We start from the raw sequence: 25,296 nt of genomic DNA, 5'->3' as shown, positions 1-25,296 counted from the left end.
GTACCCTGACGGTTAACAGAGGTGATGGTTAATGGAGAGACGGATAATCGAGGTTCCACTGTACATGATTTCAAAGTAAGTTATATTATAATGCCCTAGGGCGTTATTTTTCAATATTTATTTTGAAAAATAATGCCCTAGCTAGGGTATTAAATTCAAATAACTAGTTAAATACTGTCGAGTTGACACAATTACGTTACAACTGTTGCTGGTAAATGTACTTATTTAAAAACTAATTAATTCAAAATTCCTTAAATTTTTTTGCCTATAAAGAATAATTTAGTAAGACATTAAATGTTGAAGGCACCACGGGTATTAAAGATAATATCGCTTTCAGTGAATGTTTATCCCTTTAGACCCTTTTAACCCTTAAGATTGCTATCTAAAAAAAATACCAAGAAACTTTACAGAATCAACGATACTGATCTGGCTGTTATTAACACATTCACAGACACACTTTAGATGTAGACACATCTTATGGAGTAAGTGGCTTCATATGCAGTTGTGTCTGTGAATGTGTTAAGAGGTAAAGATTGACGAGCTCCTGTATAGGATAATGCTACTGTTTTATGTTAAAAAAAGGTAAATTAGAATCGGACCAGGTTTTTATCGTGAGTAGATCAGAAGGTATACTAGCAATATTTGAGTTGCTCCAAGTAATACTGGTATCATCAGCAAAAAGAAAATTTTTTCCATTAATTTTTAAACTAGGGATGTCATTAATAAACGTAAGGAAAAGTAGAGGACCTGATACTGAACCTTGTGGTTTGTAGAGGACCCCACATACAATATTTTGGAGACTAAAGTCTGTATTATTTGCTCTAACCAGTTGTTTCCAACTATCCAAGTAAGATTGAAACCAATTCAAAGAAATTCTTCGAATTCCATATAAATTTAGTTATTTTTATCAAAATTTCATGATTTACACAATCAAAAGCTTTGGCATAGTCACAAAAACAGTGGCAGTGTGAAGATTATTGCTCAGTGCTTGATAAACCTCATGTAGTACAGAAAACTTGGCATCAGCAGTACATTTATTATTTAAAAAGCCGAACTTTTGTAATAAAATGTTGTTTTCAACAAGAAAGGACATAAGTCATGCTTTTATGAGTCTCTCAATAATTTTGGAGTACCGGTCAGCGGCGGCTCGTGGGTCAATCTTCAGGGGGGTCATTTTGGTTTGAAAACTTCAAACTGTTGATTTTTTAAAGTATTTAAAAGATCTTTTAGCATTTATATTTTAGATAAAAAATACAGACTTAGATAAAACTCAATACTATTTACCCTAGTTTTCCGAAAATTAAATTTGTCTTTTTTTAGAGTAAATCTTTTAAAAAATATAGGAAAAATGGTATGAACAGGTTATTGACTGATATATAGATAGGAATATTTATAGTATAATAAATTGTAAATTTATTAAAACGAAACTTACTTTAAATATTTTTATATTTTAAGTCAATTCTTCTATCCTTTAGTTCTGCAAAATAGTCTATGACCTTCTCATTGAAATTTGGAATGCTCTTGACAAGCGTTTTCTCGATGCTCAGCATAGACAAGGCACTAAGTCTAGGTTGTCCCATCGTATTACGCAGGAATGTTTTTACTCTTTTTAAAGTAGAAAAACATCTCTCACTTTCCACGGTTGTCATAGGGAGTGTGCACAAAATATTTAATAACTTCACTGCTTCAGAAAATGTTTCAGACAAATTCATGTTAATAAAAAGCTGAAGTATGGCTACTGCACCAGCACTATTGCGAAAATCCTCACGACAATATAAGACTTCAAGTTCCGATTTTAGTTTGGAAATATTCACTGTGGGATAATTAGCCGTCACCATTTTTAAAATATTTTGCGGAAAGTTGGTAGTGTATGCTTCAAATTTCTCTATGTAGAATAACTGTGAAATCATGAGATGATCATTGAAACTAAACCTGTGATTTATTTCAGATATAATAATATCACAAATTTCAAGTGCAGTTCGTCGCTTTGGATCCTCTGCAGTAGTTTTTCTTTTTTTTGCTGTTGATGTGCTTGGTACTTCTGATTCCAAAATAGTATTTCTAATTATTTGGATATTGTTGTTAAAAGACAGGATACAATTTTTGACAGATATAACATCAATGTCTCGCATTTGCAATTGTTTAAACAATATATCAACATGGGGCATTATTTTATGGAAAAAATTTAACCAAAATAAAAAATGCTCATCTTCCAAATGTCTTTTTAAACCAGTTGCTTGATTTATATTGTTACCATCTTGCTCCTCATCAATAATTTCCTCTAAGCAAGATTTTAAATCATCTTTATAAGTGTATACAATTTCAACACATTTTGTATTGAAAGCCCATCGAGTAGGCGCAGCTTTAGGTAGCCTTACTTTAACCACTCTATCCAGAACCATCGTACGTTTTGGAGATCGGCCGAAAAAGGACGAAAATCCGTGTAAATTTGCAAAAAATATTTTTATCGGTTTGTGTTGACTCGCCGCTTTTTGGAGGATAAGATTAAATTGATGGGCATAGCAGTGAATGAAGTGTGCATTTGGGTATATTTCTTTAATTTTTGTTTGTACTCCTCCCAGTTTACCGCTCATGACTGATGCACCATCGTAACTTTGGGCAATCAATTTTTCAGGTGCTTCATTAATTTTTAATAATTGAAGTTCTTCCAATATTACATTAGTTAAATGTTGTGCTGTAGTACCTAGGGGGTTAACAAATTTCCAAAATCTTTCATGTACAATACCAGTTAATACATATCGCAATATGATAATCATCTGCGTTTTATTGGAGCTGTCTGTGGTCTCATCTACTTGAATGGCCACAAAATTTGTCTGGCCAATCTCCTTCATGATATGAGTATGCACAATGGCTAACATTGATTCTAAAATATCGTTCTGAATTGTTTTCGATGTTCCTTTAAATACTGTACTTTTTTCAATGTGTTCTTTAAACATTAAATCCAGTTCAGAAACAAAATCGATAAGGCCCAGAAAAATTCCACGATTATTGGAGCTGTCACTTTCGTCATGACCGCGCAATGCAATTTCGAAAACTCCACAAAATTTTACACAGTCGATTAGTTTGTTTAAAATATACCTATTTTTAGATACCAATTCATTAAAGTCATGCACAGATTTACGATATACACTATCAAGTTGCTGTCTTATGTTAACACGTCCTAAACTTGCGTAACTCATTGATGAATTTATATGAGTAGTTGAAGAGGCATGTTTTGTAATTTTCACTTTTAAATGCTTAATGTCAGTTACTCCATTTTTCGCCCATACAGCGTCATTCGAAAACAGTAAACACGGATAGCAAAAAAATGCATTTCTCACACTGCAGCCACAAATCCAATCACACAAATTGTACATTGATTCTTTAAAATATCTTTGAATGTCCTTACCCCTATCCTTTGTTGTTTGTTTTAAATTCATGTTTGGTTTTGGTCGACCACTTTCTTTTTTCTCAAGCCGCCGTTCATAATTTAGTGTTCCAGCAGATTTTAAGGCAATTATTTCGTCAACAACACTCATCTTGTTTTTGTTACAATCACAAAAAAATCCAACAAAACAAAATAAATTACGCAAATACGCCGCGATCGATATAGACCTGCCGTGAAGTGCGGTCAGCAGACGGTAACTAACTAAACGTGAGGCCGTCGACTCTACTAGAGGTATACGACGGAAAGGTCACTCCCACTCTCGCCCACGAAATTGCTATCTGCCGTCTCTTTTCTATTTTACATGCATTTGTCCATAAGCCATAAGAACTGTATATAGACAATTTAAAATACGGCCCAGCCACGGGCTTGTGTATAGCGCGAGGCGCGACGTTATTATATCTATTATATTTGTTTTGCCAATGCAGACTGCTGAGAGAGAATTTTATATTTCAGAGTGAAGTTTTAGATAAAAGATATTTTTAATAAAATTGGTATTTTTATGAGATTATTTTAGGGGGGTCATTGACCAATTGACCCTAAGGAGGAGCCGCGCTTGGTACCGGTAGTAATGCAATAGGTATATACTTGCAGGAATTAGATTTTTCACCACCCTTATGAAGAGGAATAATGATAGCTGTCTTTAGGTACTCTGGAAATTTACCTTTCTCAAAAGAATCATTAATTGGCGAGATGAGGACACAAGGATCTACAGATCGAGCGAGTCTCGTAAATTGCACGGCTTCGAGCCACGCTTCACACAACCATATTTGCGTACTTGTGTTTTGGGTTGTGTGGTCGTGCTCTGGTCGATTGGAGTTATAATTTACCAAATTTAAATATAATCGTTTCTACTGATTCATAATATGTATACTATAATATAATATATTGAAGTTTTTAAATATTGCTAATATTATTAAAGTTTTTAACATTGTATTTTAATATACTTTGTTTTATTAATAATAATATTACCTAAGTATTGCACCTTGTTCAAAAAAAGTTCAAGATAAATACCGCGGTTTTTTCATATGAAAATGCAAAGAAAAAATATACAATTTGCAGAGTATGTAAATGCTTGTTTTTTGATAAAACAATACAAATTGTATGTAGGTAGGTAGAGTAGCAAAGCATTGAGTAGTTATAGCAAAAGTAGCTACGCCATCTGAGACATAATAAGGATGAAATTAGTTTTATATTTTCTTTTCTCATGGAGCATGCATGATGGAGAGTTTTTTAAAATACGTAACAAAGCATGTTGTTTTGTTATCTATGTTGCAAATATGTTGTTTTTTTTTTCAAATTACAAAATATGTTGTTTTCAATACAAGTACCTAATTGTTGTTATTATTTACTGAGCATTTAGAATTTTGACTAACTCTCGATTTCATAATAAAGTTAAAGTGTGTGTTACCTTAAAAAAAGCAATTGTTACAGTTAAAGAAAACTTTAAATTTAAAGTCCACTTTAACTTTATTAATATAAAATCGAGCGTAAGAAATTTTATAAACTTTGGAAAATAGCATTTCAAAAAAAGTACTGTAAGTATGCTGTATTTTTAATTTTTTCTCAAAAAATAAAACAAAACTCATTTTAAAACATATATTAAATTATAAACACAACACTAAATAAATCATTTTTCTCAACGGTTAAAAACCACACTTAAAAGTTTTAGAAATTCACACCCCAGAATCAAGTTACTCAAATTTTCAAACACCTCACCTGACACAGTGTCTCAAGTACAATTGCACGAAGCTGTTGATGTTATATTTTTACTCACATTAACAAAGTATTCATTTAGATTTCCAGGGTCTGAAAGGAAAAATGTTTAAGCTGGGTGAATTTTATTTCGAAGATCGTTTATTATGGACTAAGTTTCTTTTGCAACACTTTTAGAGCTTCTCAGACAATTTTGATAGTACGATTTTTTAGCTGATTTTATAAGTTTTAAATAGGTTTTCCTATACTTGCTGATATATTCAGTGACAGAGCCATTGGAAAGTAAATTTCTTGATGTAGAGTAGTGAAGGCATATTCATGGCTGATATGCGGATACCGGATACCTTTAGTAGTCCAGGGCCCAGGATTTGCGATGTTTTGGCTTAATTGTAATTAAAGGAAATGCTTTGTTGAACTTAAAAGCATATTAAAGCACATAAAAGCATATTAAAAAAATCACTGAAAAGTGATAATTTTAAAATTACAGGAAAGTGCCACTCGGAGGTTAAGCAAAATTAAATTAAAACTTGTAGCTACTTTAGTTTTTTCAATTTATAAATCTAGTTTAAATTAAACTAAAAAGAAATATATCTTTTTTGTAAACAAACACATTTAACGGCTAAACAGCTGGCTCCGGTTGGATGATACTGCGCAGGACGAGTGTAATAGTGTAATATCCACCACCGTCTCGGAGGTAGGTGTACAAAAGTGTTACACTTTTTTTCCTATAGCATTTCAAAGAAACGAGTTGTACGCGTTCTACGACAGAAGTTGAGTGTATCGTGAAAAAAAGTGTAAACACTAGAAAAACAAAGAAACAAGAAAGTGTAACACTTTTACACTTTTCTTACACTTTTCAAGAACTAGTGTTACACTTAAAACAAAGGAACAGACCTACTGTAACATCTAAAATTCAAAATTGAATAGAACCAAATACATAACCAAATACAGAAGGGTAATACATACAACTCTTGACATTTCCCATTACATTTTGGGCAGCAAACAAAACTGCGCCATCTAGTGGTATGGATTGTAACCACAAACTATGAATGACATGGAATGATCGAAGATCTGTCAGTTAAATCCATTAACCTAACTTTTTGCGTGTGTTTAATCCATCCTCCCATATCACTGGTTTAATCAAATGTTTAACGTTTATTATATGTTTATTTTGAAATAAAAATGGATTTTGTAAATCTGCTATTACTAAATGAACTTAATGATGTGGCAGAATCAGACAGAAATACATGATTTAAATCTAGATCGACGCCAGTTACGCCAATCCATTTGAAATTGATGACCATACCATGTATGTTTTTATGAAACATTTCAGTGCCAAAATCTATTACTGTGAGGTGAGATAAAATTAAAACATTGTAACTACCAAAGATTCGGAGTTTTTTATGTTTTGTGATAGTGCTAAAAATTTAATGGACTAAGCTCATGTCGTAAGTTTTTATAATATGCTTCTTTTATACAATGTTTTTTTCCTGTTAATATCACTGTATTTACTGAAAAAATAATTATAATTTATTTTAAACTAAATGAAACAAATAAATTTTGTGAAAGCTTGATATTAACAGAGTTTTTTTTATCCTGCCCTTTAAATTAATGATTTCAACCTCAAAATATAGATTACAGACAAAGAAGTCAGCTACTTCATCCATTTAGTGAAGACTTTTTGTTTACATATTTGTAAACATCAGTTCATCTACATTGGTAAACAAAACGTCTTCAATAAATGATGAAGTAGCCGAATTCTGTACCTTTATTCTTCATCATCTGTATAAATAAAGAATACTCAAAAGTGGTGGGTTTTTCGATCAATATCTAGAGAATAGGCAAAGAATTCGGCCCTATCAGTAAAAATCATCACATCATCTAAAAATGGGTTTGATAAGAAACAAACATCCATAGAGAGATATAAAAATGCAACAGTTGTTACCTTAAAAAGATATCAACTAACAAGATGTAAGGGTAAATGTTTACATTAGTAAGGATCACTAAAAATGCGTAAATTTTTTGGACTTAGCCTAAAAATTGGAACAAAGGCAAAATTTTCATGTTTTTTGTTACGGAACAAACAAAAAGTGTAGAAATGTTTAAAACAATTGAAAAAAAAATATAAAATATGGAAAATTTAAAACTAGCCAGATTAAAATGCTATCAAAGTACAAAATACCTTTAGTTATTATAACATATATAAACAAATTATAAATACCATTCATTATTTTCGCATTAAATTATACAAAAATAAATAATATTGTAAAATGGCCAAAAATTCATTGTTTGGAAAAATAAGTCCAGCGCGCTTGCACACAATATAGGATATTCTGATCATGTTCAATGTTGCCAAATGTACATTTGTGTTTTTCGGAGTAACTATTGAACTTAATTTTAATAAAAGTTATGTATTATTGTTGAATACCCAGTAAAAATAAGCAACGGCAAATCTAGGGGATTTTTGTTATTGTATGATGTAGTTGGAAACAATGTTATATAAGTGTCAGATGTCAACTGTAAGCAAAAATAAGTGTCAAGGAAAAATAAATGTTGATTTTGATGTTTAAGTTATTTGTAGAATTATTGAGTTTTCTTTTAAAATAAAACTGACTAGAAGTACTTCGGTGTTTAATTAACATCCACGCAATTCTGCAAAACATCAGGTTATGGCCCAGATCACTTGTTTCGTGAGTATTTCGCCAGTAAAAAAGTCAGTGTTGAAGAGCCTGTGTCGGTAGTTTGCCGCGGCCAACGAAAATAAAAAAAAGAAAAGCTGAAAAAAAGGTGAAAAAGAAGCTCGAGTATATATACATAAAAAAAAAGAAAAACATAAATCCGAAAAATGGAAAATTCATCGGCTGCGTTGAAACTTAGTGGTGGTGACAACTGGGTAGCCTGGAAATTTCAAACAAGGGTAGTGCTAAAAAGCCGTGGTTATTATGACATAGTAATAGGAAAGTCTGTGAGACCGAGCACTACTGGAGATGACCAAAAGAAATGGGATGCTAGTGATTCAAAAGCACAAGAATTTATAGTAACCAGAATAGAGCAAGGCCCTATGACACACATTTTATCCTGTGAGACCTCGAAAGATATGTGGACAAAGTTGAAGTCTGTCTACGACAAAGAGTCAGAGGTGAGCATTCATTTAATGCAACAAAAGTTTTTTCTCTTGGAGTTTTCATCAGGTAAAAATGTTGCCTCATTCATATCACAGCTTGAAGAGATAAAAAATAAGCTAAAGCAAGCTGGTGAAGAGCTGTCCGATAAAATGATCATGACAAAAATACTTATGGCATTGCCAGAGGAATATAAGCATTTTCGATCCGCATGGGAATCCGTACCATCTGATAAACAAACCCTAGATGAACTTACATCAAGACTACTTATCGAAGAAGAAAGAAGTAAGTCAGCACAGGGCAGCACAGCATTGGCGATGAAAAGTGATACAAGCAGAGAATTTAAAGGGCAAAAGAAAACCAGATTAAAGTGCCATTTTTGTGGCAGAGGTGGCCATATTGCGAAAAATTGCTTTTTCAAGAAGAAAGAGAGAGATAATAATAGCCAGAAAGACATAAAAGTATGCAGTCAATGTAAAAGACGAGGACACAACTTACAAGAGTGTTGGTTTAATAAAAATAAAAATGAAAAACAACAGACAAGCAGAGAAGAAAATAAAATTGACAGTAATGCATTCATGGTATATACTGGGAGTAAGAAAAATAAAAATGAATGGTGCTTGGACACAGGAGCTAGCGAACATATGTGCTGGAATCAAGATCTGTTTGAAGAATTGATAGAGATAAGCTATAAAAAACAAGTAAAAGTCGGAAATGGAGAAAAATTACCAGTTAAAGGTATTGGAAAAATAACTCTATGGGCATTTAATGGTAAGAAATTTATAAAGTCAACCCTGTCAGATGTATTATTTGTGCCAGATTTACAATTTAATTTATTCTCAGCTGGATGTGCCTTAGATAAAGGTTATAAGATGTTTTCAAACAATGAAAAATGTGAATTTTATAATGACAAAGGAGAAATAAGAGCATTGGCGACACGGGATAACAAATTATACAAAATGTTATTCTCACAAGAACAAAACACTGAAACCTTTGCAAATATTTTAATTTCGGAACGCACCCCTAACGAAAACTTGTCTGACGGTCAAGTTCAAGAAAACAGCTGTTTAGTAGATGTATTTTTATCAGAGTGTAATTCTGCAAAAACAACAGAAAGTTTGAGAGTTTGGCACTGCAGACTAGCACATCAAAATACTACATATGTGAGAAACTTTTTAAGGCAAAATAACATTGATTTTATAGACGAAAAATTCGTGTGTGAACAGTGTTTAACAGGTAAACAACACAGAATACCATTCAAGTTAAGTGAATCAAGAGCAAGTGAGCCATTACAATTAGTGCATACAGACGTATGTGGCCCTATGGAAGAAGAGTCTTTAGGGGGAAATAGGTATTTCCTGTTGTTAAAGGATGACTATACAAATTATAGGTACGCGTATTTCATGAAAAATAAATCAGAAGTTAAGAAACACCTTAAAAATTTTATATCATTAGCCGAGAGAGAGACAGGCTGCAAGATGAAAAATTTACGATCAGATAACGGTTTAGAGTTTATGAACCAAGAAATAAAGGAGATGCTTGACTATCAAGGCATAAAACATCAGAGATCAGTAGTGTATACGCCTCAGCAGAACGGTAGGGCTGAGAGGGAAAATAGAACCCTAGTTGAATCAGCCCGAACTATGATACAAGGGCAAAAGTTGAATAAAAACTTGTGGGCAGAGGCCATACATACAGCAGTGTATGTTTTAAACCGAACAGGCCCTAGTAGCATAAAAAATGTGACACCTTATGAATTATGGTACAAAAAGAAAGTCAATAATATTTCTACACTCAAGAGTTTTGGTTCTAGAGTATCAGTGCATGTCCCAAAAGAGAAGAGATTAAAATGGGATGCAAAAAATATGTTTGGTTTCTTTATTGGCTACAGTGAGGATGTAAAAGGTTACAAAATATTTGTCCCAGACAAAAATAAAGTTGAAATTCATCGAGATGTCATATTTTTGCCCGAGAAAACCATAGAAATAAAAAATGGGGAGACAGACATGAATAAAAACATACAGATGATATGTGAGGAGATAAAGTCAGAAGAAGATGACAGTGAAGCAGAAGAACCTCAAAATAATAGAGAAGAAAGCAGTGAGAGTGACCTCGAAACTGATAGCAGTGTTGAAGATGTGAATGAAATAGAGCAGGAGCATGGATATGACCTGAGAAGACATATAAAAAGACCCTCAAGATATGATGATTATGTTCTGGATGATGACGAAATGAGTTTGTTGACTTTTAGTGATGATGAAGAACCCCAGACGTATGATGATGCAGTGGCCAGTAGTGAGTGTAAAAATTGGAAGAAAGCTATGCAATCAGAAATAAATGCGTTGCTAGAAAATGAAACATGGGAGTTTGTGCAAAGTAGTGATGGTCAAAAAGTCATTGAGTGCAAGTGGGTGTTCAAGAAAAAGAAAAATGAAAATGGTAAAGTAGTGAAATATAAAGCTCGTGTGGTAGCTAGAGGTTTTCAACAAATTGGTATGTTTTTTAATGATATTTATAGTCCAGTAGCAAAATTACCATCAATAAGGATTTTCTTAGCCATGTGTAATACTTTTGATATGAAAATTCATCAAGTAGATGTTTGTAGTGCATTTCTAAATGGGGATATTAAAGAAAATGTTTTTATTTCACTCCCAAAGGGATTTAAAGAAAAAGAGGGCACTATTTGCAAATTAAGAAAGTCCTTATATGGTTTGAAAAGTTCACCTAAAAATTGGAATGACAAATTTCATAATTTGATGCAAAATTTGAGTTTTTCAAGATCTGAATATGAATATTGTCTTTATATTAAAGTAAATGAAAAAGGTAGGATATACATTTTGCTGTATGTTGATGATTTGCTGTTGGCAGGTACAAATGATCAAGAAGTTGAGAAAATAAAATACATTTTAAACAAAAACTTCAAAATGAACGACTTAGGTCAAATAAAACATTTTTTGGGTATGTGCATAACTCAAAATTTGTCTGAAGGCAAAATAAAAATTAATCAAACTGTTTACTTAAAAAATGTTTTGAAGAAATTTGACATGTCAAGCTGCAAACCATCAACAACACCAATGGATAATAATTTTCACCACGATTTTCTCAAACGAAAAAAATCTGAGAGCATAGAGATAGAAAAGAAATGTAGAGTTGCTATAGGATGTTTGATGTATGCAATGTTATGCTCAAGACCAGATTTGTGTATAGCTATAGGTATATTAAGCAGGTATCAAACATGTGCAAGTAACGATTTGTGGGTAGCAATAAAAAGAGTATTGAGATATATTCAAAGCACAGTTACTATGAGTTTGATATACTATAAACATAAATATAAACAGGAAAATTTGATAGTAGGGTACTCAGATTCAGATTGGGCAGGTGACCGTACTGATAGAAAATCTACATCAGGATATGTATTCAAAGTTTTTAATTGCACGGTGTCATGGGCATCACGGAAACAGTCTACAGTCAGTTTGTCCTCTACTGAAGCTGAATATGTTGCACTAAGTGTATGTGTGAGTGAAGCATGTTGGCTAAGATACTTAATGTATGATTTAAAAATAAAACCTGATTATGTAGCGGTTCTAATTCATGCAGACAATCAAAGCGCTATAAGGGTTAGTAGAAATCCGGAATTTCATAAGAGACTAAAACATGTTGATATTAGATTTCATTTTGTACGAGATAAAATTAAGGAAAATATTGTTGTATTAAAATATCTTAATACAAGTGACCAACAGGCTGACATATGTACAAAACCATTAGGTTTAACTCTGTTTAAAAAATTTAGAGAGTTGCTAGGTTTAGAATAAAAAACTAATTTAGATCTAGGAGATTTACCGTTGAGGGGGGGTGTTGAATACCCAGTAAAAATAAGCAACGGCAAATCTAGGGGATTTTTGTTATTGTATGATGTAGTTGGAAACAATGTTATATAAGTGTCAGATGTCAACTGTAAGCAAAAATAAGTGTCAAGGAAAAATAAATGTTGATTTTGATGTTTAAGTTATTTGTAGAATTATTGAGTTTTCTTTTAAAATAAAACTGACTAGAAGTACTTCGGTGTTTAATTAACATCCACGCAATTCTGCAAAACATCAATTATTATGAGTTTTTTTTGGGGATTACATACATTTACAATTATTTTTTTATGCACACTTGTTTGCTACCACTTGTTCTCTTGCTGTTGAAATAAGTTTTAAATGTTAACTGTACTTAGTTTTTTACAAACTTAATGTTTAAATGTTTATATCTTACATTTTTAATGGTTTATTTGATGAACTACTTTCCTTACATATTGGTATAGCTGTATCTTTTTAGGGAACACCTGTTGCATTTTTATATCTCTCTCTATAGATGTTTGGCAGACACATGTTTCTGACTCATTACATCAAATTTGTGGCAATAATGTTAAAAGACCCTGAGGATTCCAGAGCAATAGCTAACATATCCACGGAAGAAGCTACAGCTGCCTGAGGAAAGGTATGCCAAACGTTTAGAACATTTCAAACAATTAAACAAGGAATGGTTAATGAGAGTTTAATAGTGAACTTAAGGTTAGAAAGTATATATCGGCATGTCTTGTAACAAGGATGAAAAAAAAAGTATGTATAAGATGGAATGCAACTGCAGACACATGTTTCTGACTCATTAGTCGTCATTATTACGGTAAAGCCAAGTTAAAATAGGTGTATGTTAACTTGGGAAAGGATCACTACAGTAGCAATACAAACAATTTCTAGCAATAATGTTAGAAGACCCTGAGGATTCCAGAACACCAACTAACACATCCACAGATGAAGCTACAGCTACCTGAGGAAAGAAATACCAAATGTTTAGATTGTTTCAAACAAACAAACAAGGAAAGGTTAACTTATACCTATTTTAACTTAGCTATACCATACTGATGACGACTAATGAATCAGAAACACATATCTGTGGTTGCATTCCATCTTATACATACTGTGTTTTTCTTTCATCCTGATTGTGAGACATGCTGATATATGCTTCCTACCTTGAATTTACTATTAACTTGCATTAACCATGAGGAAGTGGTTCGAGCACTTCAAAAAATAAAGAAAGGAAAATGAACCGGAGGATATTCCTGGGGAAGTGTGGAAGGCATTAGGAGAGAAAGGAACACACTGGCTAATAGGTTTATTTAATAGAAATATGGAAGTTGGACGGATGCCATATGAATGGAGAAGCAGTAGGTATATTAGTACCTGTTTACAAAAACAAGGGAGATATATCGATACATTTTTGGCAAAGTAACGTAAGTGACATTTTTGGCGAATCATCCTTTTCCATTAAACAAACTCTATTATTGTTTAGAAGGTACTGCCAAAGTGTTGTAAGCCTAGATATATTATGTTTGAAATAATTCTAGACTTACTACACTTTGGCAGTACATCATCATTCTCTTTGCCTTATCCCTATATGGGGTCGGCTTCCCTAATTGCATTTCTCCACACAATTCTATCTTGGGTCATATCAATGTTAATCCCCTTTACCAACATGTCCTGCCTTATCGTCTCCCCCCAGGTCTTCTTTGGTCTTCCTCTCCTACTCCTTCCAGGAATCTGCACTTCAGCTATTCTTCGTATTGGGTGATTAACGTCTCGACGTTGAACATGACCAAACCATCTTAACCTATGCTCTCTCATTTTGGCATCAATTGGTGCCACACCTAGACTTCCCCTAATATACTCATTTCTAATTTTATCCTTCTTTGTCACTCCACTCATCCATCTAAGCATTCTCATTTCCGCCACATGCATTCATTGTTCCTCTTTCTTTCAGCTAAGCTGAAGGGAAAATTCTATAAAACAGCCATAAGACCGGCTATGATGTACGGAACTGAATGTTGGGCAGTGAAAAAGAAAGAGGAACAACAAAAAGAATACACTTTGGCAGTACCTTCTAAACAATAATAGCTTTAGTTTAATGGAAAAACATAAAATGTCACTTACATTACTTTGCCAAAAATGTATCGATATAACAATGTACAAACTACAGGGGACGATATAACCATTAAAGAAAACCTTCCAAGAAATAGAAAACAAATCCAAACTGAGAGGACTGAAACGACAAGAGACGCACACAGCTTTGAAAAGGTTGAAACATTCAAATATTTGGGAGTATTAGTCAACAGAAGAAATGAAAGTGTAGATATGAAAAGAAGAATTCAAGGAAAGAGAAATTCAGTCCCTGTAAGTTGGAACCATGTGGAAAACTTTTTTATTATTAATTTTATGAAAAAAAGTTATTCTTCATAAACAGATAAAGATTACAGATTAAGATAAAAATATCTTTTAGTCTAAAACATGATTCAACCATCAGATATCAAATGTTATGAATATTATTTATACGAGGTATGTCAAAAAGTATGAATTTCACTCAAGAGTAAAGTAGCCTATTTTTCACAATATGGAAAATTGCTACATATTATGAAAAGTTGTTTGGAATTAAGAACTACATTCTAATATGTAATTACATATTTCTAATTGAAATTTTTTTTTTAAAACCAACATTATTTTCAGTTATTTCAATTCTGATAATTCCTTTATCAATAATTTTACGAAAAAATGTGATTCTTAATAAAAAGTTCTGCATGGTCTAAAACCTAAAATACAACCATCTTATATCAAATTTTATCAATTTTATACGAGGTATATAAAAAAAGATGAATTTTGATCAAAAGTAAAGTACCTTTATAATTCAGAATATTTCAATCAGAAGTATGTAATTGCATATTGAAACAAAGTTTTTAATTCTAAACAACTTTTCATAACAATTTTCGATATTGTGGAAAATAAAGGTGTTTTACTCTTGAGCGAAATTCATATTTTTTGCCATACCCACCTCATAAAATTGATAAAATTTGATATAAGGTGGTTATATTTTTTAGGTTTTAGACAATGCAGAACATTTTATAAAGAATCAAGAATTGGTTATCAATAATAATTTAAGAAAAATTTTTAATTTTTTTTTTAATTAGAAGAATGTAATTGCGTATTAGAATGTAATTCTTACTTCTAAACAACTTTTTATAATAACAATTTTGTGCAAAATAAAGCTACCTACTTTACTCTTGGGCGAAATTCATATTTTTTGACATACCTCGTATAATATTCATAAAATGTGATATCTCATGTTTGAATCTCAGGTTTTGGACTATGCAGAGATTTTTATGAAGAATAACTTTTTTTCGTAAAATTAATAATAAAAAATAAGTTTTCCATATGGTTGCAACTTACAGGGACATACTGTATATATAAACTACAGGGCCATAAAACTACTTAGTCACATCATGAAAACATGGGAGAGTAATCGATTGAGATGTTGGTTGAAAGAAGGAAGACAGCGACAGCTAAAAGTAAAATCGGTAAAAATCCTTATATAGATAGATAGATGATAGACAGATATGTGAAAAAACTGTAATATCCGATAATCAATTTGGCTTTATGCAGGGCATATCAACAACAGATGTCAATTTTCATTTGGCAGTTGATGGAAAACACAGGAATAAAGAAACATACCCTCATATGGTATTCATTGATCTTAAGAAAGCATATGGCGTTCCTCAAGAGATTCTGTGGTAGGCACTCTATAAGGAAAGAGTGGCCAATGAATATGTAAAGATTGTGATTTATTCTCATTAGTTTTGGATCAGTAAACAAGGAAACTACAAGGTAACAGAGTCCCTGGTAGTTAATGTATCCTTATAATGTAGTGTTAGTAGGAAATAGTGAAAGCTACTTAGAACAAAAATAAGAACTCATTTTAGGATAATATATATTATATTGAAGTCTATTATTATAAAAAAATCACTAAAAAATTAAACACTAAACTAATTAAACTAAAAATCAAATACTAAAATAAAAGTTATTATACTAAATTTACAATCAAGATGCAGTAGAAATAAACAAACCAAGGCACTTCATTGTTACGAGGAGCGCCCTCGAATCATGATTTACAATGTATAAACTTTGTAAATCATGAATTGAAATTTATACAATGTATATACATGGAAAATTATAATTTGGGACTGCTTTTCGTAACATTGAAGTCTCTTGATTGTGAATTTAGTATAAGTAGTACCTATTTAGTACTTATTAGGTTTTTTTATTTTTGTTTAATTCCCTATTTGTAAATTAATTTAAGTTGGTTAGGGCCCTGAATGAAGAGTATACCTACTAGTTAATTTATTGTCTCCAGTTTCCACTTCCTTTTTTGTATTTTTTTTTGCTTTTTATTTATTAGTATCTAAACTAAATTCGCTCAGCCAAGATCCATTTTGACAGATTCAGAGTAGGAAACATACAACACAAAAATTCCTACCTCACACTATTAAATACTGCTCAAGCTCAAATCAACTTCATTAAAAAAAAGAAAAATTATTGGAAATAGTGCGAGTGTAGTGTAGGTGTACTAAACTCGATAAAATTTTGTGGAATTTATTTCCTCAAAATATTTTAATTTTGTACAATAAATAATTTTCTCATTTGTTATCAATACGTTATAAGGGTGTAAATAAATATTGATTGGCGTAAGGTAGGTATATGTTATTTATCTCTGTTTACTATTAATAATATTGGTGCTGAGTATTGGTATGTTTGCTTGTGTAGTAATTTCCAGTGACGTCTAGCAACCTAACTTCCCAAAAAATTACCAATATCACTAGACAATTGTGTCTCAGATTGTAGTAAGTATATGCGTGCATAAGTATTATATGTGTGAACATCTATGATACTATAAATAACATGAAAAAAAGTATTTATAGTATCACGAGTCACACACAAACAACATCGTTTCACAAATAACAAAATAACATAATAATAACATAACTACATAATAGCTACAGGACATGTAATTTTAGCATAGAAGAAGAGTTTAAGTGGAACAGATGGTCAAGGTTATTTGTCACTTCAAAAATTCAAAATACTTGTGAAGAGGACGACTGCATAAGGCAGCAGCTGCAATGGCCGCCGAAACATGTTTTATGTTAAATTTATTTGGAATTATCTGAAACAATATTTATGCAGGCTCACTCATTACTTTAGTGAGCGATATGAGATATACTATATCTATTATAGTATAGGTACCTCCTGGTCAGTAACAAGCTTTAAGGGTAAATAGAAGGATCATTAATCATTTGATACATGTATCATTTTTTTATTCTTTATTTAATTGACCTTTGTATAATTCAATTTTTAAATTTAATAAATCAATGAATTTTGTGTCTCTCTTCTGCCCTTTCATTTTCTCTGGCACAGTTGTGTTGTACCCTTTCCTTTACATTTTTGTGTTTCTATCTGAAGCAATTGAGCTATGTTGAGTATTAGCTTTCTTGTAATACATTCTCTAGTTTATTATTGGTAGCTTACTTCTGGAACTAGCTTTTTTCTTTAAGAACGCAGGATTCCATCTTCTAGATGTTTGTCATATCTGTAACAATTTTTTTTATTTAGAAAAGTGAAAGGTATCTACTAACAAATATTAAAATTAGGTTTTATTCTTGTTATTGGGATTCTTCAATTTGCCATGTAAATTATCCAATCTTTAAAAATATTGTGTTTTGATATATACCTCGTCCAATTTACTTACCGTTGCACGTCATCCGCGCCATAGCCTGTGACACGATACCAACACGAAATATCTAGGCGGTAGGTGTGTTCCCCTTTAGAATCATTTTGATTCTAAAAAAGAACACACCCACCGCCTAAATATTTCGTGTTGGTATCGTGTCACAGGTTATGGCGCGGATGACGTGCAACGGTAAGTAAATTGGACGAGGTATACATAGTTGGTTTAGCCCTAGTTTACTATTCAATATACCAGTTGGATGGATTATAAATCTGTAGAGTTTTGACAATGATTGATATGTCCATCTAGCCTAACTTTTCAGAGCATTTTGAAAATTTGCCCAACCCAAAAACGAAAAGTAATCAACATAAAAATCAAGTAGTACATCAAGTTCTGCCCTACCTAATACAACCAAAATTATCCGTGCTCCTAGGGACCGAAGGTGGCACGGATAATTGAAAAGCACAGATAATTGAAAAGCACAGATAATCCGAACATTTACATACTGCTTAGGTATAATACATATACTATCATAAAAAGGTAACAGAAAAAATAAATCTTTCATTATGAGTCTCTTTTTTGTCATATAAAGTTTCCGTCAAGTGATTTACGATGACGTTATTTTGATAATACCTCAAAAATGTAACTTGAGTAATAGAAAATCATAGCACAGATAATCCGCACCCAGATAATCGGGGTTCTACTTTAAGTTAAAAGGGGGTTTTACCTTCATCATACACATACCAAACTCTACCAACTTGAGCACTAAATAGCACACTCTTACTAAATAGCATATCAAGCAAATAATCTCATTCTGGCTAAAATCAGACATAATATCAAGTTTTGCCATACCACTACAGAAATATAGCATTGAATTTAAATAAAAGTTTTCCCCACATTAACAAATTTTTACATCATTGAACAGTTAATAGATTTAATAATCATATATTATAATTATGTGAACAAAATTACCACTGCATCTGTTTCATTAGCTAGCTTGTCTTTATATAAACTTGTCTTTGTCTTCTTTACATACAAATCAACCGTTTTCTACTAATTTAAAATTGCTTTACCTCTTGTTCAAGATCTCCAGTAAACTTTTTCACCATAATCAAATTGTTGTCTGATTAAAATATGGAAATGTATTGGTAAACCTTATGACTTTATATACTTATTAAGTTGCAATTCTTTGATTTACTTACATTTCCTTCTTCCAAAATGGAAATAAAATAATTTTGATTCTGTCATTATGCGAAAATCTAATTATGTTAGGTTAGGTTAAAGCTAAAGCTGAAATTAATAAAATAAACACAAAATCAGATGTGTTCCTAGTCCAAACTTACTTTTTAAGCTTATCCATAGAGAAATAAAAACATTTCTCTATGAGCTTATCTACAGGATAACTAACTGGAACATAAATTGATGTGAAAAGACGGGTACATTTTATTTGGCGAATAAATACTTATTCTCCAGATAGCTAATAAGAGCATATTTATCCGGAGGTGAAAAGACCGGGCCTAAGTCAAATTTAAAATACATGCCGCTAAATACTTTTAAAAATCTACACAATTCCCAATAAATATTTCTACTTACAAATTTTTATCTTTTGGCATTCTAAAAAATGATTTGTACTCTTTTTGCTGTTTATAATTGTTACAACCGTACATAGCACACACCACACTCATTTTGCAAGACATTTTTGTGTAAAAGTACAAACACAATTTAGAAAAATTAGCTCGTTATCCAAAAATTAATAAAATTTGAATGTTTACAGCAAATTTGACTTTGTCAAAATGTAGTTACAATCCAAGCCGATAGTGGCGCTAGTGGCAACGTGCTGCCAGTTTTCTGTGGGAGTTGGACGTATTACCCTTCTATAGTATTTGATAGAACACAATATATAATTTAAAAATCGAAAACAAATGTAAAGTGCACTTTACATCAACAATAAATTGAACAAGAAATTGACAAAGTTATTCAAGGTCAAATTTGACTTATACAAAACACCCAATTTTGCCGTGAATAAAAAGAAAATAAAGAAATTTGACAAAATAAAACATATCCAATTGTTCTATTTCATCAAATTCCTTTATTTTCTTTTACAAACCATACATTTTGTACAGGTTCAATTTGGCCTTGAATAACTTTGTCAATTTCTTGTTCAATTTATTGTTGATGTAAAGTGGACATTAGATATAAATCAGAAAATATATTAAAAGCATTAAAATTATATAAAAATCAATAGTGGCAATAGTTAATAGAAACACTAAACAATATGAAGATTTCTAAACTGTAACTAATAAAATATCTAAAATACTAAATAGTAATAAAAAGAAACTAACTTAAACCGTAGACTGTAAACTCTAACTAATAAAATATCTAAAATACTAAATAGTAATAAAAAGAAACTAACTTAAATGAATTAACTAACCTATGAAATAAACATCTAAATTATAAAAAAAAACATTTTAAACAAGGTCTAAATTCATATGTCTAAATTATAAACAGATATGGCAACACTGTTCACAAAATTCATGCTGTTGCATGGCCGTTGCCCTAAACTTTATGTTGTCCCAAAATTATATGTATACTAGGTCTAAATATGGAAGAAAGGATTAAATATAATATTTTACTAACCTGTTTCATTTTGTTGGTTTTCTTCAAATGGGTTAAGTTTATTCCCATGTTTTTCTATTTCAGTTTTTATGGAATGTTCCTCCAAGTCTAAATAATCATAGGTGCTATGTGTACTTAGCCCACTGGATTCCTCTTTAAGTTTAGGTTCACATTTGAAGCCATCCAAAACCAAAAGGTCATCATCCAAGTCATTATACTCTATTTCTACTTTACAGGATTCATCACTAATCTCTTGTTTTACCTCCATTTGATTACAATGGATTTTATGTATTTCATTAATAATTTCACACACAAAAAGTGAAATCACTACAACAAATCCCTAATGAAACTGTATGAAACACACCATTATCTGCTATGCTTATGCTGGGCTATGCAACTAAACTAGAACCCCTCATTTCTGCAGGTTTCTGCACGTTGTTCGTTCGCTGTCGCTGTCGCTCTTTCTGTCACTTTCGTTGTCTGTCGTCTGTCAGACGAAACTTCATTTCCATAGATAAATAATATATACATAGAGGTATATATTAACATAGAGGGAGCCTACCTTCCGCGCTTCCTGACGACAAGATCTCATGGACTGGTTTGCGGCATCTCTTTCTAACACATTGTATCGAAAATCTATGATGGCATTCAGTGTGAATATAGGCACGGAAGAGGAGGATAACTGTAGCAGGTTTACTATGCGTAAGAGTCAAAAAGCACTAATCCAAATAAAAAGATGGTGTCGTCACTTCGCTCTGAATGACACTCTCTCTATGCTAATATATAACTCTATGAATATATAGTATTACCAGATAGATAGGCAACTCACTGTAAAAATTTGGTTCCTTACGCCATTTGCGAGCGATGTGTTAACTAATCACCATTTAGCGGGAAATTCAAATGGACAAGCATTAATTTTATCCGTTTAGCGCCTCTTGCGGGCAATTTCGTTACTAATTAAAATATCTTGTTATTTTACAAGAAATAATCTCACCTATATTATTAAAATAAAATACCAAAACTTACTAAGCTTGTTAAAGTATTTTATTTAAATAATATCTAAGTAATACTCATAAATTATTCGGAATTCTCAAGTTGCAAAATATGTTATTTTTGCTGTCAAATTTAGTAAGGAAAAGGGATATAAAAAAGTTAGACAATTTTTTTCTAAATATAGGTACGTGTATTTATTTGTTGTTTCAGATAAAACAGTTATAAACTAATTACTATTTACCTATGCATTTTCTAACTTTTCTATGATTTGTACACAACAATAATAAACCATGTTTATTTTTTTAACACAATACCAAAGTTCTTTTGCAACTAAAACAAAACTACACACTACACTTTATAAACGAAGGATAAGGAACCAACTGAAATTGAAATTACTAAGAATAAATCGTTACAGATAATACAATAAAAACTGTAAACTAATAGAAAATTATTTGTATTTGCACTACTAAAGTTGGATTTATAGTTTGACGTAGCGTAGACGTAGACGTAACGTAGACGCACTGGAAAAGTTCAACACCGAGTTTTGTGTACTCTTGTTTATGGTAGGGGAGCAAAGTATGCTAAATGTGCAGTCACTCGAGCGCTTTGGGGACCTATTGGGTTGTGAAGAGTAGGTCGTAAAACCAAAAAAAGTTAAGTAAAGTTTTCCATTTTAGTGGGCGCTTGCCATTTTTAAATTTAATTTTCCATTTCCAACAATCGCTTTTTCCGATTATAACGCCATCTATCCATAATTCGAAAAAATGTTTCGAATAAAAGTTACTTATTTTTACGTAAGGAATCCAAATCTGCAATAAAAAATGAGGGCTCCTATTTAAGATTTTAAAGTAACCCCCCACCCCACATCCATGTGGGGTCGTGTTTGGTACCATTCGATAGATTTTTCAAAAATATTGAATAAGTGTCTTTTAAAGTTTTTCGATCTGATGTTCATTTCGCGAAATATTCCGGGATTCGTATTTAAAATATTAAATTTACCCCCCACCCCTCTCCGTGGGAAGTAGTGTTTGGTATCATTCGATAGATTTTTAAAAAATATTGGGCATATATTTTTTAGTTTTTCGATCTGTCATTCATTTCGCGAAATATTCGCTTTTTTCTTGTGAAACTTTGGGACTCACCCATTTCCTTACGCCAGGCTCAAATCGTCAGATTTTTGAAATATACACTCTTTTGCATGTACTTAACTTACCTTATCTTAATCTGACAATTTCGAGTTTTTTAAGGATAGATTTTTTTTTTCGGGCCCCCCTTAACGAACTCCCCTGTGTTAAGAGCCAATATATGGTAGAGGTACATCTGCAGGGTACCAGGTTTCTCCCATATGCTAATCTGACGCGCTCGAGTAACTGCAAAAATCCCCGCTTGGGCTCCCCTACCATTATAAATGAACGCAAGCGCCTGACGGAACATAAGAGAAACGTAACGTAACGGAAGAGATGACCAACTTTCATCTTTTACAGTGCGTTTCTTCCGTCTGGCCAATCATAAGGCAGAATTTTGTTCTGTCACTCAAAGTGGACCCGCCCCGCCCCCTCAAACCTTGTGTTGTGTAAAAAGTTGATTGTCAACATATTCGAATTTTGTTAATTATTTGTTAATACAATGGATGTTAAGTTATTAATTTAATAAAAATATATCATAGGGTCATTTCAATATTTCAGATAAATATGAGTTGTTTATTAGCCTAATTCGTGGTTATCCACACATATTATACGATAGGTAAATCCAATAAACATTTAAAGACCAGGAAATGAAACAAAATAGTTCGAAATCCCACGGCATGCGGCACCAAAGAGCATACTTTCGTTTATTTCCTAATCCATGTAACACACAAAACAGATAAATATTATAATAAATAATAGTATAAGTATAAATAAATAAACACAAAGTTTGTTTACTGTTCGTATAATTTATAGGCTATGTTGTTGAATTGTTTACTCTTTCTACTCATGCGCAAAAATTCCGCTACGTCGATCTATAAATTGACATAATATTTTCTTCCGTCTCCAGTCCGTTTCTTATGCCTCCTCTACACATCGGCAGACGTGTCCGCGGACGGCATCTGCGTATGCATCCGCAGATGTGTAGATGGGGTAATTTGATCGTCTGTTGTTTACCTCGGACCTCTACGACGCATAAATTTTCGCAGTGAATTCAAAGTAGATATTGCGTCACCCGAGAATTAACACAGACTAAACGATTTACAGATGTGTATGTACCTACAGATGTGTGGTCAGCGCGTGATGATACATCGGCAGATGCATCCGCAGACGCGTCTGCCGATGTGTAGAGGAGGCATTACGTCTACGTTGCGTCTACGTCTACGCTACGTCAAACTATAAATCCAACTTAACTCTAACTGTCATTACTTTTGACATCGTCGAGTTAAGCCTCCTTTGATTATTTTATTTGTGACATTCAGGTATGGTGTTATGGTGTTTTAACATAAATGATTGGTTAAAGTCTTCGTGAGCGAGAAAGGCTGTCGTTTCTCTTTCTTTAGCTGAGCGGTGTGGAAGTGGTGGGGGAAATTCCCCAATTTTTCCATATGAGATTCCGGGGCATGCTTCATTTCCTTGAGAAAAATACGACGCCATATATTTATTTGTTTTATTTTTTCATAAATAGTGCAAAATAGTGCATCCAACAAAAAGTGTAAAGTGAATTACAGCAGTTGTGTTTTATTCCAAATGTATACAATTTTGGTGTGGTTTAAACTGATGAATAAATAATATTGTGTAAATATAATTATGTGTAATAAGGTAGCTGTGTTTTAGGCTGTATGACACTATGCATTTTCTTGTATCATTTCTAATATCGTTTCTGATATGTCAAAAAAATGTATAGTGTCATACACAGATACAAGAAACGATACAAGAATTTGTGTCAGGCACAGATTCTTGTACAATAACTGCGCCAATTTCTGCGCAAAGACAAGAGCAAAAACGTAAAACCTGCTGGTAAAACTTCTAAATCCGGTAATACTATATTATTAATCTATGCTTCTAAATCTCATAATGGCGGCTGAAAATGAGATCATATGATTTATGTCTTGATAAATTTATTTGTATTTTGTAGGTATTATTTATAAATATTTTATTGATACTTAATATACCGTTTGGTATGGACTACTGTTCTACTAATAACCATATATTTAGAATAACTTTGGGTTTCATATTGCATAATTTTTTAATAGAGGAAAATACAATAGTTCCAATTTGGATCAAACTGAAGATAATTATAATGCAAATATTTTAGCACAAATATCAAAACAAAATAAAAAACACAAATAATCAACAGTCAACGTAAAAATTCTAGTTATTATAACAATAAAATATTTGTTTTTAAAAGTTTATAAATTTTATAAAATCCTTAAAATCAGCTGTAGACGCAGTACTACCATACCAAACCAATGTAAGGTGACAGGGTGACAAACAAAATTTCGACCAATCACGAATCACGTGCCGAATTTCATACAGTTTTCCATACAAGAACTTGCATAGTGTCATACAGGGCACAAATGTACATACAAGAAATGATACAAGAAAATGTATACAAGAAACGATATCAGAACCGATATTAGAAATGATACAAGAAAATGCATAGTGTCATACAGCCTAAAAGGCTTTTAAGTTTTTACATTGATAATTGATAACAAACATATTTTATGAACATACATATAAACATTTTTATAAATAAATATTGTATTCTATGTTTTATTCTTTAACTTTTTAACCACTTTGGCATTTTAATGTAATGGAAAATAAATATAACCTCAAAATAACACAAGAA

General features: G+C 31.9%; 1 protein-coding gene and 1 long non-coding RNA gene across 5 annotated transcripts in view; both read right to left on the bottom strand.

Moving 5' to 3' along the window:
* Window positions 1–20,904, bottom strand: part of LOC126892177 (zinc finger protein 493-like) — a 97,941-nt gene extending 77,037 nt beyond the window's left edge. For 2 of the 4 annotated variants that reach the window (XM_050661650.1, XM_050661654.1), the window contains exon 1: window positions 20,509–20,904. In XM_050661650.1, coding sequence (XP_050517607.1) covers window positions 20,509–20,755 — 247 coding nt within the window. In that variant the 5' untranslated portion in view covers window positions 20,756–20,904. The remainder of the gene's footprint in view (window positions 1–20,508) is intronic. The other 2 variants (XM_050661649.1, XM_050661653.1) reach the window with 2 other exon arrangements.
* Window positions 17,453–19,751, bottom strand: LOC126892180 (uncharacterized). Its single transcript, XR_007700708.1, has 2 exons — window positions 19,465–19,751; window positions 17,453–17,733 (listed from the first exon to the last, which is right to left on the bottom strand). It is a non-coding gene; the product is annotated as an uncharacterized LOC126892180 (long non-coding RNA).
* Window positions 20,905–25,296: the final 4,392 nt, after the last annotated feature.

The sequence above is a fragment of the Diabrotica virgifera genome, chromosome 9, assembly GCF_917563875.1.
Source record: "Diabrotica virgifera virgifera chromosome 9, PGI_DIABVI_V3a".
Lineage (NCBI taxonomy): Eukaryota > Metazoa > Arthropoda > Insecta > Coleoptera > Chrysomelidae > Diabrotica > Diabrotica virgifera.
The sequence above is the reverse complement of the archived record's forward strand: the minus strand, read 5'-3'. Positions and strand labels throughout refer to the sequence as shown.